Source organism: Sporothrix brasiliensis, assembly GCF_000820605.1.
Source record: "Sporothrix brasiliensis 5110 chromosome Unknown Cont17, whole genome shotgun sequence".
In the NCBI taxonomy this organism is placed as follows: Eukaryota; Fungi; Ascomycota; class Sordariomycetes; order Ophiostomatales; family Ophiostomataceae; genus Sporothrix; species Sporothrix brasiliensis.
In genome coordinates this window covers 3,686,399-3,700,489 of record NW_024467136.1, presented here as the reverse complement: position 1 = coordinate 3,700,489, position 14,091 = coordinate 3,686,399, and the positions used below count along the sequence as shown (strand labels likewise).

Below are 14,091 nucleotides of genomic sequence, written 5' to 3'. Positions count from 1 at the left end.
ATAAAAGCATTCGTCGTTATTTATCAAGGGAATCAAAAAGCAAGTTGAAAAGACAGACAGCGAAAAGAAAGCAGACAAAGACACAATGTGTGCAGGACGTAAGACGGGGAGCAAACGAGTATTGCAAATCATAGGGGCAGGCTAGAAGTAGCTTTGTTGTTGCGTGCGGTTTTCTAGTACGACCCCCGCCCCCTATGGCTTCGGCGACGTGGGACCTTCAGTGGCGTTCCGCGCCGCATCGCTGGCCACAGCAGCGACCGCAGCAGCAGCAGCGGCCACATCTTGTGCCGACGCGTTCTCCAGCGCATTGTCTGCCGTGGCGGCCGTCAGTGCAGCAAGCGCCGTAGAGGCGGCCTCAGCATCTAATGCGCCGGCATCGTTGGTGTCCGCCGCGACAGGCTCCGGCTTGGCCTCGTCGGCGATGGCCGGTGTGGTAGTCTCGGCCGCCGCTTCCGTGGATGCCGCGGCAGTAACGGCAGCAGCCACAGCAGCGGCAGTCGCAGCGGCGGTCACACCGTCCGCCGTCGGCGCCGCAGCCTCAGATGGATCGCCGGCATCGGCATCGGCAGCAACAGCAGCAGCAGCAGTCAACGCGTCGGCTGCCGTTCCCGACAGGGACGTGGAGGCCTCGCCAAGGCGTGGCCGTTTTGCGCGGTCGCCCTCGTAGACACCGAGGGCATCCTTGGCCTCCTTGAGCTCCTGCTCGAGCTCGTCGAGGCGGCGCTTCATCATATTCTCGCGGCGGTGGCCCTCCTCCAGATCGGCGCGCAGTTGCCGCTCCGACTGCGTCAAGAGCTCGATTTGCGACCGCAGCTGCGTCTCGTCGCCCTGCTGAGCACCGTCCTGGCCGTCCTGGCCGTCTTGGCCGACACCGCTGCCGTACACAGGTTCGTAGTGGCCTAGGCGTCGCGTGATAAAGTCGTTGATGACCTCGAGCTCGGCGACCCGCGTCTTCAAGCTGGAATTTGTCGCGGCCAGTTGATCCGACGTCTGGGGGCCGCCGTCGCCGTTCGCGTCGTGCTGGCCGGACCCGTCGCCGGCCGTGGCAAACGCCTGCAGGTGTTGGCCCTGGTAGTTGCCGTCGTCGAGGATGGGGTAGGAGGAGGAGGGATGGGCGTTGTATATGCTGGGGGTGCCGGCGCCGGACATGGGCGAGTCGGTGTCAAGGTGGTGGCCGTTAGCGCCCTTCTGGGGTGTGCGTCGCGAGAGGGCGGCAGTGGCGGCATAGGCATGGCTCTGGAGGTCGACGACGCCGTTCGGATCGCCGACCATGGTCGCGGCGGCGGCGGCGGCTGCAGCGGCTGCAGCAGCGGCATTATTCTGTTTGTGGGAGAAAGAAATCGCGTATGAGCATATAGAAAGCACCAAAAAATCAAAGACAAAACAATCGTCGTGCGGTGCGAAAGACAGCGCGCGCAGATGCGCCTCGAGTCTGCCCCGCCAGTTTGCACTGAGGCGCGATATCTCGATCCCTTATCCGACGATGTCGCCCCTCGGAAAATAGTCAACTAAAACAACAAAAAGCACCAACCTTTTTCTTCAGCATGTCCGGGCGCATCGACGTCTTGACGCGGTTCCGGCTCTTGATCACATCGGTCTTGAGGGATATCGGTCGCGGGCGGCCGTGCAGCTTGAGGAAGAGACCGCAGGCATTGCACAGCACGGAGCCCATCTCGTCGCGTCGCCATAGCGGCGTTGTCGACGTCGAGCAGTTCTGGCATATTGGAAGCGATGTCTCGCGATCGTGGTTCGCCATGGTCGCCATTGTGCTTTAAATGTATGTATTTTCTGTTGAAATGTATGTTGTCGTAGTGTCGTTGGTACTTGCGATGCTGTATTTTATCGGATTTTTCGTGATCAACGGGCATGCGAGAGGATAAGGAACCAGTTGCGCATCTAAAGGGGGGGTGTTATTGCGAAGGTGGTGGTGGACGGCGGCCAGATGATAAGGGAGGCCCATGAAAAACCTTTATCGCTCGAGCCGATATGAGATTACACAATGTGGATTAGATTTTTTTTAACTATTTTTTTAGTCGGGGGGATGGAAAAGTGGAGCTGGTGTGGGTGGGAAATGATAAGGCAGTGGTGTACCGAGTACCCAATAGCGCTGAAAATAAAGAAATGCGGCCTCTGTCCAGGCACACGGCCAAGTTGCCCAGAGCGCCCGCGTGCTTGCGGGTTAGCACCTTTTTCGATGTTTAGCGGTCGCAACTGCTAGTTCCAGGGAGGTAAATGCGCCGGACAGTCAGCAGCGAGAGCGTACGTGACTCGCTACGGAGAGATGACGGGGCCAATGCCGATGCGAGGAAGGAAGGAGCTTCCTTGAAGGTACATGATAAGATACGGTGCAGAAACATGAGGCAACTTGAGAGGCGACTACAGAGGCGAGATACGTCCAGAACTAATGCGAAAAAATGTGACCGGGGTGACCACGTTTTCATCCGTGGGCAGCTCGGTAGACAATCGCAGTCCGATACGGTATGCTGGCACGACCCATTGGTCTTTCAAAAGTGAAAGGAATTGTCTATCGGCGGCCCATCGGCTCAATCACAGCGCATGGGATCCCCTGCAGGGCGCTCCACCCGGTGTGGACGTCAAGCGGCTTCTCCCTCCGTGCAGAGAGTACTCTTTCACTTGCCCTGCCCGTCAAGCCGCACATATGACATACATTCGGCAGAGTGATACGTTGCATTCGTAGCGTATGCGTTCAGTCAAAGTGCGCACTCGAAAAGAATAGATTTAAAAAGGGCCTTCAGACAACATGTTGCTAGGAACGCCTAGATAATCATTATCGATAAAAGAGCCTCTAGAATCGCCGATGTCTTCTGCCTTAATACGGCTTATCGGTGGACCTGGGAGAAGATCGATGCTATCAGAAACCTGTCAGGCTGTCTCGAAAATTTTCATACCGTGTGCACACTGTCTTAACACTATATAAATACTGTATAAGCAGATATGCCTCTCATTGGACGAATTGCAGTCTTCCTAAAAAGGGAAAGCGCCAAAAAAGAATAGGAAAAAAGGCGGAACAGGTCCCTCTAATCGTTATCGATACTCTTTTTTTTTGGTTTGCCCAGCGACCTTTCATCTTCGTATCAGCATTTTAATACCATCTCCAACCGCAAGTTGCGACAGTTCACCGTCTAGTCTGTTGACACCCAAGGCCCAAGCTCGCCAACGTCGAGTCTCCCCATTACTCCGGCCAATATTTCCCACCTATACATATCCCTATACATATCTACCGACTCTCCGCCGACTCTCGTTACCTGCCTCTGAAAATGCCGTCGACCCAGAACAAGGACAAGCCGTGGGACACGGATGACATTGACAAGTGGAAGGAGGATGCCTTCAAGCCCGAGGACAACAAGGCGGGCAGCTTTCTCGAGGAGTCGTCGTTTGCCGTCCTCTTCCCCAAGTACCGCGAAGTGTACCTGCGGGAGGCCTGGGCGGGCATCACGCGAGCACTGCAGGCGCGCGGCATTGCCTGCGAACTCGACTTGGTCACGGGTACCATGACGGTCAAGACCACCCGCCGCACCTACGACCCGGCGGCGATCCTGAATGCGCGCGACCTGATCCGCCTGCTGTCGCGGTCTGTACCCGCGCCCCAGGCGCTGCGCATCCTCGAGGACGGCGTGGCGGCCGACATTATCAAAATCCGCAGCCTCGTGCGCAACAAGGAGCGGTTCGTGAAGCGGCGGCAGCGGATCCTGGGCCCGCACGGCTCGACGCTCAAGGCGCTCGAGATCTTGACGGAAACCTACATTCTGGTGCAGGGCGGCACGGTGTCCGTCATGGGGCCCTACAAGGGCCTCAAGGAGGTGCGGCGCGTGGTGGAAGACTGCATGAACAACATCCACCCCATCTACATGATCAAGGAGCTCATGATCAAGCGCGAGCTGGCCAAGGACCCCGCACTGGCCAACGAGAGCTGGGACCGGTTCCTGCCCAACTTCAAGAAGCGCGTGCTGAGCAAGCGGCGCGTGCCGCACCACGTCACGGACAAGGCCAAGAAGACGTACACGGCGTTCCCGCCGGCGCCGGAGAAGAGCAAGGTGGACCTGCAGATCGAGTCGGGCGAGTACTTCCTCAGCAAGCAGGCCAAGCAGCGGGCGGCGGAGACGGAGCGGCAAGAGCAGGCGCAGGAGCGGAAAAAGGAGAAGAAGCGCGAGCGCGAGCGCGACTTTGTGCCACCAGAGGAGGGCGACGAGAAGCGGAAGAAGAAGAAGCGGAAGACCAAGGAGGTCGAGCCGGCCGACGAGGATTGAGAGGGCATGGACAGATCATGAGCGTCTTTTTTTTTCATTTTTCATTTGTCTTCGACTTTGTTTCCCTCCCCTGGCAGAACCTTTTGCCACGCGGTGTTTTGCATATATTCCTGTGGTGTCTTACGGTATACGTTTTCTCCTCACTTTTTATTTAGGTCGTTTATAAATTTTATACTATGCGAGAATCATTTCAAAGGCATCCTGTTTATACATTCTTTCTTCTTTCCTTCAGCATATACATTGGTGCCGTTTCACGTGTGCAAGTCGCTCTACAGCTTGGACGGCGAGTCTCGTCCCGAGGTCGAGGCCTCCTGGTCAAACGACAACACCACCTTGCCAAACTGCCGCCCCTCCTTGATGTCGTCAAAGAGACCGTCAATGGCCGGCAGGTTGGCCTCTGACAGGCCACCATACACGATGCGGCTGACAACGGGCCGGATCTTGTGCTCGCGCACAAATGCCACCATGGCGCGGAACTCGTCGCGCGAGCCCATTGTCGAGCCCTTGAGCTCAATGTTGCGCAGCACTGCCGACATCAGCCAGTCCATCTTGGGGCTCACCGTCATGCCGTACGACGACACGACGCCGCCGGGCCGCAGCAGACGCACTGCGCGCTTGATAATGTCGCCGCCAGCGCCGTCAATGATGGCATCGAATTGCGGGCGCTCCGTGGGCAGCAGCTTGAGCAGCTGCTTGTCCCAGTCGGCGTCCTTGTAGTTCACACCGCCGGCCACGCCCAGCTCGTTCTGTGCACGCTGCAGCTTGGCCGGGTCGCCCGACGTCACGTACACGCGGCAACCGTGGGCCATGGCCAGCTGCGTCGCGGCAATGGCGACGCCACCGCCGATGCCCGTGACCAGCACGTTGCGGCCGCCCGCAGGCTGCGCCGTGCTGACAACGTTGCTCTTGGTGACCAGCGCGCGCCAGGCCGTCAAGCCGACCAGCGGCATCGCAGCGACCTCGGCAGGCGACAGGTGCGCGGGGGCCAGCTCGAGCTCGTCCTCGGGCACGCTCAGGTACTCGGTACCCATGCCGGCATCGACGCCCACAGCGCCGCCCAGGGCGGAGAATTTGTTGTACTCCTCCGGGCCATCAGGGTCCGACGTCCAGCCGCGGCAGGGGGCCATCACGACGGCGGCGCCGACCTGGGCGACCTCGGCGCGCTTGCAGCCAGAACCGACCGCCTCGACGACGCCACAGCCATCGGCAAACAGCGGGTTCTCAAACGAGATGCCGGGGTACAGATTCTGACGGATGAACACATCACGGTGGTTCAGGGCGGCGGCACGGATGCGCACCAACAACTCACCGGGACCCGGCGTGGGCTTGGATACCTCCTTGAGCTTGAGACTGAGTGGAAGCAATGAGTATAATTGACCACTGAAAACAGGCCGAGAATCAGGAGGAGGGGGGGAGCACCTACGGGTAGTGCACCTGGCCGGGCTTGCCATCGACCTTCTCGATAATGAGGGAAAGAGGCATTCTGGGCGATTTGGGCGATTTGGGAGAGTTTTGGGAAGCAGAGGGAGTATGTTGACTATGGAAAGAGCAATGGAGACGACGCGAAGTTCGCGAGGCAGGTGGGTTTAAAAAGGCTCTTTCCAATCTAGGGGTTATTTTGTTTGACACTTGATGCTGTAGACAAGCCATCGATGACTGCCTGTTGCCATGGGGGTCAGACCGAATGCTTCCAATGCCGTATTACTGTATTACTGCGAAGCAAAGCTTACAGAGCTTTGAGCCGGGCCAATGGCACAAGGCTGGGCAACGACGGCCGCTGACGCACCGTCGAACAGCGGGCCGAACATTGTTCCCCGCATTTGTTGCCCAACAGCAATTATCATCAACCTCGGCAAAGCCTTCACAAACCCTGTTACAAAAGCGACGAGACGGCTGACGGCGTGCTATTGGGCGCCAGGTTCATTGCAAAGCAAAGATACGACGTAGTCCGACGCAAGACAAACGCGAGTGCATTCGGAGGCCGAAACACGGGACCACAGGCAATCGATTTGCGGGCAAATCCAGCGAATGGAACACAAAATGATAGAATCGCGACGCTCCATTCCGCCGACTCAAAGCCGTCCGGGCATGCTGGGTTTGTCATCATCGACATTGTGGCCGTCTCCGCATTATCGCAGGCACACCTCCGTGCCGGGTCGGTTTTGCTTCGTAATAGACAAGGTGCGTCGTTGTAGGGCGAGAGTTTTGGTCCAGCAATCTCAACACCCAGTGTCAACCATCTTCGTTTGATGCAAGACACAAAGGTGTCCGCTGTGGCATTTTGATGGGCCTGGGCGTCCAATTGATGTGAATCGGCAAGGCTGAAACCGGACTGGGAGCTGCTGGGATCTGCTCGCCGATGCCGTCGTCAAGGCGAGATGCCACAGACGTGGCGCTGCTCTCTTCGATCTGATCACCGCGCGATACGAACGGCTTTTATGTTGTAACGGCCACTTTGGCCCTTCTTAATCATACGCCGTTGGAACAGACTGCATGCGCTAGGATATCGTTTCCGAGAGCGGAGTACAAGCACGACCTCGCCGACACGACAGGCACTGGGCTTTGGCAGCAGTGGTCTTTGTCATTGATTTATGCGCTGCTTCCGCTTGACAGGCATATGGCACACAATGGACTGAGACTCGGCCGTTCATGTTAGATGGGCTTTGCGTGTTTTGAGACCCCTGGCTTGGTGCTATCGTTTCTCGTCTCATTTTGTCTCGCCTCAGCCTTTCCCAAAACTTATGCAGTAGACGGACTGGGCCGGGTTGTGCACCTGGTAATTACCTCCAGGAACAAGACTTTGTGCATTTCGGATATCGGTGCCCGTTGGTTTGTTGGATGTGACTCTTCATTGTCTTTTACATCTCCAATCTGGCGAGGGATCCAGCCGCGCGTTTGCTTGACTACTGCCGCCACCATGAAACATGGGATGGACTTCCTTTTGGTCTAATCCTCGTCGTTAAATCCATCCGCTTATATGCTATGTGTCATTTTTCACTGCGACACGGCGGAAATACAAAACGAGATAACATATCCCAAAGCAAGGGTAGCGCCATACGCCGAAACGTCCTCTTCGTACGTTCCCCGCTAATCCCGGATGGTCGCCGAACACCACCCTTGCACAAACGACCACAAATACACGCAAGAGTATGAAGCGCACTAGGAACGTGCCCGGCAGAGACTGCGTAGTGGCGACGGGATAATCGTCGGTGGGCCACGCCTGGCCACCTGTCAGTGCCTGCCGAGAAGGCTACACACCGACAACAGACTCCAGCCTGTCTGTGAAGGCAAGGGATTCCTTTTGACTGCTCTTTCCACCCTCTGACGGAGTCTGACCTGCAGAACAGTTCCTTTTTCAACAGTGCTGGTCTGTGTGATGCCTCCTGGATCGTCGCTGCCGGCTGTCTCCTTGCGTAATTGCACAGTTAACGCCATCTCTCCTCCGGCACCGATAACCGTCGTTTGGCCTCCATCGCCCGTCCAGACTCGCCAGTTTCGCCGCCTTTGCCTCGAGGCTAGGCCAGCAATCGCGGATCCGGATCGCGCAATTCTAGCAAGGGACAGACAGCCAACGAAAGCAGGGTGGCAAGCGTGTGAGGTACTCGTGGGCGGGGGTCGAGTCCGTCCAGCGACCAAGACAAACGGGAGAAGAACAAAAAAAGAAGGGCAGAGAGACTCGTGCCAGTCCCGAAACAGGATCGTTCCGCGCCAAAATATTTTACTGCTAGCTCTTTTCCGCTCGTGGCCTGCCTGCCTGTGCTTCACACAATGCTTTCACGCCTTTTCTTGTCGACGCCGGCTTTCCTTTCGTCTCTCCTTTCGGCGGGCAACTTCTGCGTCTGGAGATGACGTGCCCTTGTCAGATACCATTAGGCTTGATCCCTTCGCGCACGTCCCTTTCCCTCTACAATGACCCCTGCCTTCTTTGGCACCTCGCCGTCCTGGTGGATCGGACAGAGCAAGGCTCTAATTAGTCGACACACACAACCACACACACCACGATACTGAGAGTGTTCCCCCGTAAAACGACGAGAGGCATTCAAATAGCCAAAGCCTCTTCGCGCTTGAAAAGCCCCCCAAGATTCATCCCAGTTCGTATCTTACTATTTTGACTTTTTTTTTTTTTTTTGTTTTCTTGTTAGGCTGTTGCGCTTTTATTATATTCCGCCTTGCTGTGGCCTTACCTCGTACCCAGTTTCTATTTTACCGTTTCTCGGAAGGCACATCCAGCTCTTTTTTTCCTACTTTGGGTGACATCATAACATTGGTTTGACTGTTGAGCCAGACGCGGACCACAACTTTCTTGCAACTTTCTCACACACGCGCAAAATGGCCGCTGCCACTGCCGTGACTGGCGCCGCCTTTGGCGCCGCCTTTGTCGCGTCCGGTGTCTATCTGCCCGCCGTCATCCTCGACCAGCTCAAGTGGGAGAACTGCCACATGCTCCAGGCTTTCCTGACAGCCACGGCCGCCAGCGCCATTATCACGACAACGGCCCAGAAGATCAACTACACCAAGTTCTCTCCACGCTCATACGCCGACCGCGGCTGGTTCGCGCCCTACGACGGCAATGTGGTCGGTGGTCTGGCGCTCGGTGCCGGCATGGCCTTGTCCGGCGCGTGCCCCGGCACTGTGCTGGCCCAGGTGGCCCTGGGCATCCGCTCCGGATACTATGCCCTCGGCGGTGGGCTCCTCGGCGGCACAGTCTGGGCGGCCATTCTGCGGCCACGGATCGACAGCGCAAAGAAGGCCCGCTTGGCCAAGACCGAGAAGCCCACGCCGTCGCCGCCCGTTACCATCCAGGCCTTGGCTGGCGTCTCCACGGCCACGGCTCTCGTGGGCCTCGAGGTCACGTTCGCCGCCATTGTCGGTGCCTCCCTGGCCACCTACGGCCCCGGCCCGGACGCCAAGATCTCACCCGTCGTCGGCGGCCTGATCATTGGACTCGTGCAGCTGTTCTCCGTCGCCGCGCGCAAGTCCTTGCTGGGCGTCTCGACTGTCTACGAGGACGTCGGCGACTGGCTGCTGTACTATGCGACGTCGTCCTCCTCCGACAAGACGAAGAACGACGATGCGGCGGCGCCCAAGAAGATCCCTGCCGTCAACTCCATTACCCTTTCGCTCGCCATCTACGCCGGCGCCTGGGCGTTTGCGCTGCTCGCGCCCCAATTTGGCGTGTCGCCGTCGTCAGTCGCCGCGTCCAGTGCCATCTCGCCGGCGACGGCTGCCCTGGGCGGCTTCACCATGGCCATCGGCTCGCGCGTTGCCGGCGGCTGCACGTCCGGTCACGGCATCAGCGGCATGTCGCTGTTTTCGATATCCAGCTACATCACCATGGCCTCAGCCTTTGTTGGTGGCGGTCTGGTCGCTCTTCTTTTGTAGGAGGAAGGCTGGCTGGCATTTCTGTATGATATTAAAGGCGTCTTTTATTTTGTCTTATTTGTTTTACCATCCTTGTTTCCGATTTAGCCAAGAGACCTTGTTACGTATGACATTACTTTAGATTCCTGAGTAGTAATACAGAAAACCACCTGCAATTTTGTCTTCGAGCTCTGTTTGTTCCATTCTGCACAGTCAAGTAAGTAAGTACTGATGCCTTCAACTGTCTAAGACGGCGGCATATGATCGCCGCCCTGCGCCGCCGCCGTCTTCCATGGCCGCCGTGCCGTCACCTCAATCTCAATGAGCATCGCCTCCTCCAACAACCCGGCCTGGATCATGGTCGCTGCAGGCCGCGCGCCTTGCGGTCCGCCAAACCACTTTTGCAGCACGGGCCATGTCGCCGGAAAGAGCGCCCGGTCCGGCAAGATGTACCGCACGCGCACCACATCGGCCATGGTCGGCACGCCGTATTGTCCCTCGTCGTCCGGCTTCACGTCGGCGAGCGCAGCCGCTATATTGTGCAGGGCCTGGTCGGCCTGGTCGGCGACACCGGCCTTGAGCTGGCCGGTCGCATAGTCGTACCCCGTGCACCCCGAAACAAAAACCCAGTCGCCGCAGACGACCGCACGCGAGTAGCCAATCTGCGCCTCAAAGGCCGACCCCGAGCTGATGAGCTGCTTCTGGTCTTGGCTGGACATGGTCGGATCGTGGTAGGTGAGGCAATCTAGATTGGAGGTCAGACTCTCTTCTTTCTGTACCACCAGCTGGGAAAGAAACGTGACACACAGAATGTTGCCCTGCAAGAAACAATGCGGCTGTTGACGATGCGAACACCAAGTGTTATGCACTCGCTCTTTTCAGATCCCAGGTCACACAAAGACGGAAATGCCGACGTGAGAAGGTGGGGGAGGTGGTGGGAAAGGACGTTAAATGTCGTTGCAAATGCTGTATAAAGTAAGCTGTTGCACAACAGGTCAAAAATGCGGGAGGAGCCGTGAAAGCCGCGGTGTGTGTCACAGCAAGCGCCTATCCCAACAGTGAGTCACGACATGCAGATATCGTCATCTCAAATAAGATCTAGACTCAATCGGGGTGTAGTGGTCTTGCAGAGTTGAGATGTTGGTATCGATTATCTTGATACCTGAAACAGTGTCAAGGGGTGACCGGTGGCAGCATTTTCTTATTTTTGTAATGTTTTGTCCCCGTAATATCATATCTGAATCCGCGTGCAAAAGAGAACGCGTTTCGGAGCGCATCTAGTTAAAATCAATCGAACTTTCCAGGTTTGAACGCTAGTTAAAATAGAATATCCAAAATAGTGTCCAAAAACTCCGTAATTAAGCCATAACTGTCTTCCGTTGGCTGCAGCAAGCAGAATTCGCCAACAGCAACATATTGTCCGCAAAGTCGCTGTTGACGAATGTCTGTATTAGACTGGTGTACGTTCGTGTCACGAAACGGTACAAGGCCGGCCTCGGCAAAAAATGACGTCTCCCAAGGTGCCTGCTCTTGGAGACTATGATTTTCGACCATGAAGTCGTGCTCGGCGAGGTACAAAGTTCGTCGCAGCTGACCATTACACAGTCGCTGCGGGTTCTAAAACTCGATCGTAGTATGGTCTACGGCGACTGGTGTGAGGAACGATGCTTGAGACGATTACCCTTATGTGAATTGTCGCCCCATGAGAAGCTCATAGTATGCTTTCTGGTCTAGCTCGCTGCCTAGCAACGGATCTTGATCTGCTGTCGTATCTGTTGGGTCGAGGTTGTAGCTGATATTCAGGAAGTCATTAAACGTTTCTTCCGGGCCAAAGCCAAGCGATCCGAGAGTCTGGGAGAAGCTTGTTGTCCTAAGGTTGGTGTTAGCAGTGTGCAAGAAGCTTTCGCTCTGTCGGCTTATATTGGATTCAACGTACGCTCTCGCTGCATCTCGGGCCACAATGTCGGACAAGGAGGTGTGCATGTCGTTGAGGCCACTTCCCATACCATCTGGAGATGACAACATGGAGTGGTCATGTGGTTGTGAGAGCTCGCCGGAATGAGGATGGAGTAAAGACTCTAGTTTTGCATCATACGATAATGGCGTCGGCTGATGATGAGCTTGCTGTGGAGTATGTTGATGTGGCGCGTATGAGAGGGAAGAGGAGGAGTGCGGCAACGGTGGTGGTGGTTGTTGTAGAGATATATTGAACAGATCAAGAGGAGGCTTTCCATCTGTCCCTGTCGCAGTGGGCGGCGGCGCTGGGTGGTACGGCGGTTGGCCTGAGGCCACGATGGTCTCCGCACTGCTCGTGGCAGTGCTCTCTGCCGGGTTGGACGAGGGCTCAGGAGGCGCATAAGGTGCGTCCGCTGCCTCTCCGCCTGCCTCGCCGCTGTCTATGGATTCGTCGTCGCCAAAGAACGATTTAAAGACTGAGCTTTGCTGCCAGGACTGGATGAAGAACTCCTGTTGCTGGGGGTCCTTTATCGCTCGGATGAGTCGTTTGCCCTCCTCTTTTTGAAGGTAGCCTTCGATGACGGGGCCGAGGCTGGGTATCAAGTTGAGAGCAGCGCCCCATGCCGCAGCGCTCTCGCGCATAGAGTGCAGCGCGCTTCGGTAGCCCTGTGCTGGCCCGCGCTTCTTCTGGGGGCGCAGATACAAGCACGACTTGCCGTGCCTCTCGCAGTAGCTACACCTTGGCTTTGCATTCTAAACGTGGCAGTTAGCAGTTAGCATAGCTGCGCGGAAGCAAGAGTGACGAAAATGGCGCGTCATAGCTGTAGCCGCAACATACATCGCAAGGCTGGTGGTTTATGTGACAAAAATCGCACCTAAACATAGGTTCGTCAGCACAGGGCAGCACGAGAGGATACACCTTCCGCGCAGCGTCGTGAAGCCTCCACAACGGAACGTACGCTCTGGAGCTCTTCTTCCTTTTGCGGGGATTCGACGCAGAGCCTTCTGTCGTCTCACTGGGAGCGATGGATTCGTCCACCGCCCCGACGGACGCCTCTTTTTGGTCCATGAGCGTAGCCGCCGGCATATCCCAGCCGGATGTAGGGCGGGGACAGGGTGAGAAGTGGATGTCTGAGGCGCGCGTCCGCGTACATGGAGAGTGAGTATGAGAATGTGTCCCCGGCCTATCACCGCAGATATCGCCGACGAAGATGCGATGTGTCTGATGCCATGCCCTGAAGATCGCGCAGCACAATCAAGTTCGCGATTGCTGACTCGTATGCAACCTGGAGGCTGGTGAGGTTGTCTTGCGCATCCCTTGTGCCAATTGCCTCGTCGGATGGTGTCTGCGGTCAACGGCCTTTAAACGTTTGAAGTCCCTTTCTGCGTGTTCGTGAGGCCCGTTAGGTTCGCGACCAGCCTCGTGCAAGACGTACAAAATGGAAGGGTGGGACTGCGTTGCTCTTGTTCTCAGTGTGCGGCTTTGTTCCACGGACAGGATTATTCCCCACATTGCTCTTTGGAGCATTGCCATTGGCTGCTGGAGCGCGAGCTGGGCAGCTGGGCTAACGGTCTGTCGCTAGCGCTTTCCTGGCTTGTGCCTGGCCTTCTCCACAAGCTCGTTCTTTCCAACTGCACTTTCTCTCACTTGTTTGCACTTTCCTTTTGGTTGCACTTTCCTTTCTTGACAGCTGTGGTCTTGCGCTCCTCTTTGCTGCTCCTCTACTCCACCGGTCGATTCAATCCGCTAATTGGCTCCTCACCATCGAGGCTGCCTTCTATCATGTAGTCCAAACTGCTGCGTAATTACTGCTCTTGGAAGGGGCGACTCCAGCGTATTAGTGCGCAGAAGCGGCGGCTATGGGGGATTTGTTAAGCCGGCCAGCTCCAGTTTTGCTCCACCACGGCCGCAGTTGGCGCTGTCATTCTCACTGCCGTGCGCGGTCTTGCCTATATTCACCAAAATCACACCTGCCGAAGGCATTTCAGATATTCCGCAAGGACCTTCCTGCCGGCACTGGTCTTTTGTATCCCTCCGTACCTCCCCAAAAAGGCCTTTGACAAACTCCCAGTCGTGCCTCCCCTCTTTACACTCTAGCATTCGTTGTCATTTTTGAAACAGTTTTCTGGACATCTCTCAAATTCGAAGGCGTTTTGCTTTTGGACCTGGACACAAACAATACCCTTATGCCAACCAAGACAACTCCGAGCTTGCGCGAATCTGTGGCCACGGCACACCCCCGCAAAACCCACCAGCGACACAAGACATACACGCGTGCCATTCCATCAATTTGTACGCTGGAGACGGAAGGCGAGAGAAGCTCGACGCAAGTCGACGCACGTCGACGAAAATCAACAAACCTTGCGACAAAGAAGACAACACATAACCAACAAGTCCGACCATACCGACGCTCGTTCCCACTGAGAAATCCAGGCGCAACACGCGGTGGAAGCTAACAGCGCGAACCCCGTCCAACCCCACAAACCAGTGTGCTCGCAGGCGACC

The 14,091-nt window shown here is 56.5% G+C and overlaps 6 protein-coding genes across 6 annotated transcripts; 2 read left to right on the top strand and 4 right to left on the bottom strand.

Annotated features, from left to right (window-relative positions):
* Window positions 1–192: 192 nt before the first annotated feature.
* SPBR_02726 (GATA type zinc finger protein asd-4) lies at window positions 193–1,765 on the bottom strand (the record flags this gene model as incomplete). Its single annotated transcript, XM_040761029.1, has 2 exons — window positions 193–1,320; window positions 1,532–1,765. The coding sequence occupies 2 exons, from the start codon at window positions 1,763–1,765 to the stop codon at window positions 193–195; spliced, it is 1,362 nt and encodes a 453-aa protein (XP_040621064.1).
* A 1,513-nt stretch (window positions 1,766–3,278) lies between these two features.
* Window positions 3,279–4,268, top strand: SPBR_03052 (ribosomal rRNA assembly protein; the record flags this gene model as incomplete). The annotated part of the gene is made up of 1 exon (XM_040761355.1): window positions 3,279–4,268. One exon carries the CDS (start codon window positions 3,279–3,281, stop codon window positions 4,266–4,268), a length of 990 nt encoding a protein of 329 aa, XP_040621063.1.
* Window positions 4,269–4,537: 269 nt separating this feature from the next.
* SPBR_02909 (uncharacterized protein) lies at window positions 4,538–5,750 on the bottom strand (the record flags this gene model as incomplete). Its single annotated transcript, XM_040761212.1, has 2 exons — window positions 4,538–5,618; window positions 5,692–5,750. 2 exons carry the CDS (start codon window positions 5,748–5,750, stop codon window positions 4,538–4,540), a joined length of 1,140 nt encoding a protein of 379 aa, XP_040621062.1.
* Window positions 5,751–8,597: 2,847 nt separating this feature from the next.
* SPBR_03011 (uncharacterized protein) lies at window positions 8,598–9,650 on the top strand (the record flags this gene model as incomplete). The annotated part of the gene is made up of 1 exon (XM_040761314.1): window positions 8,598–9,650. One exon carries the CDS (start codon window positions 8,598–8,600, stop codon window positions 9,648–9,650), a length of 1,053 nt encoding a protein of 350 aa, XP_040621061.1.
* A 224-nt stretch (window positions 9,651–9,874) lies between these two features.
* On the bottom strand, window positions 9,875–10,348 carry SPBR_03316 (endoribonuclease L-PSP; the record flags this gene model as incomplete). The annotated part of the gene is made up of 1 exon (XM_040761619.1): window positions 9,875–10,348. The coding sequence occupies one exon, from the start codon at window positions 10,346–10,348 to the stop codon at window positions 9,875–9,877; it is 474 nt and encodes a 157-aa protein (XP_040621060.1).
* Window positions 10,349–11,312: 964 nt separating this feature from the next.
* SPBR_02825 (quinic acid utilization activator) lies at window positions 11,313–12,672 on the bottom strand (the record flags this gene model as incomplete). The annotated part of the gene is made up of 4 exons (XM_040761128.1): window positions 11,313–11,499; window positions 11,566–12,338; window positions 12,424–12,460; window positions 12,545–12,672. The coding sequence occupies 4 exons, from the start codon at window positions 12,670–12,672 to the stop codon at window positions 11,313–11,315; spliced, it is 1,125 nt and encodes a 374-aa protein (XP_040621059.1).
* Window positions 12,673–14,091: the final 1,419 nt, after the last annotated feature.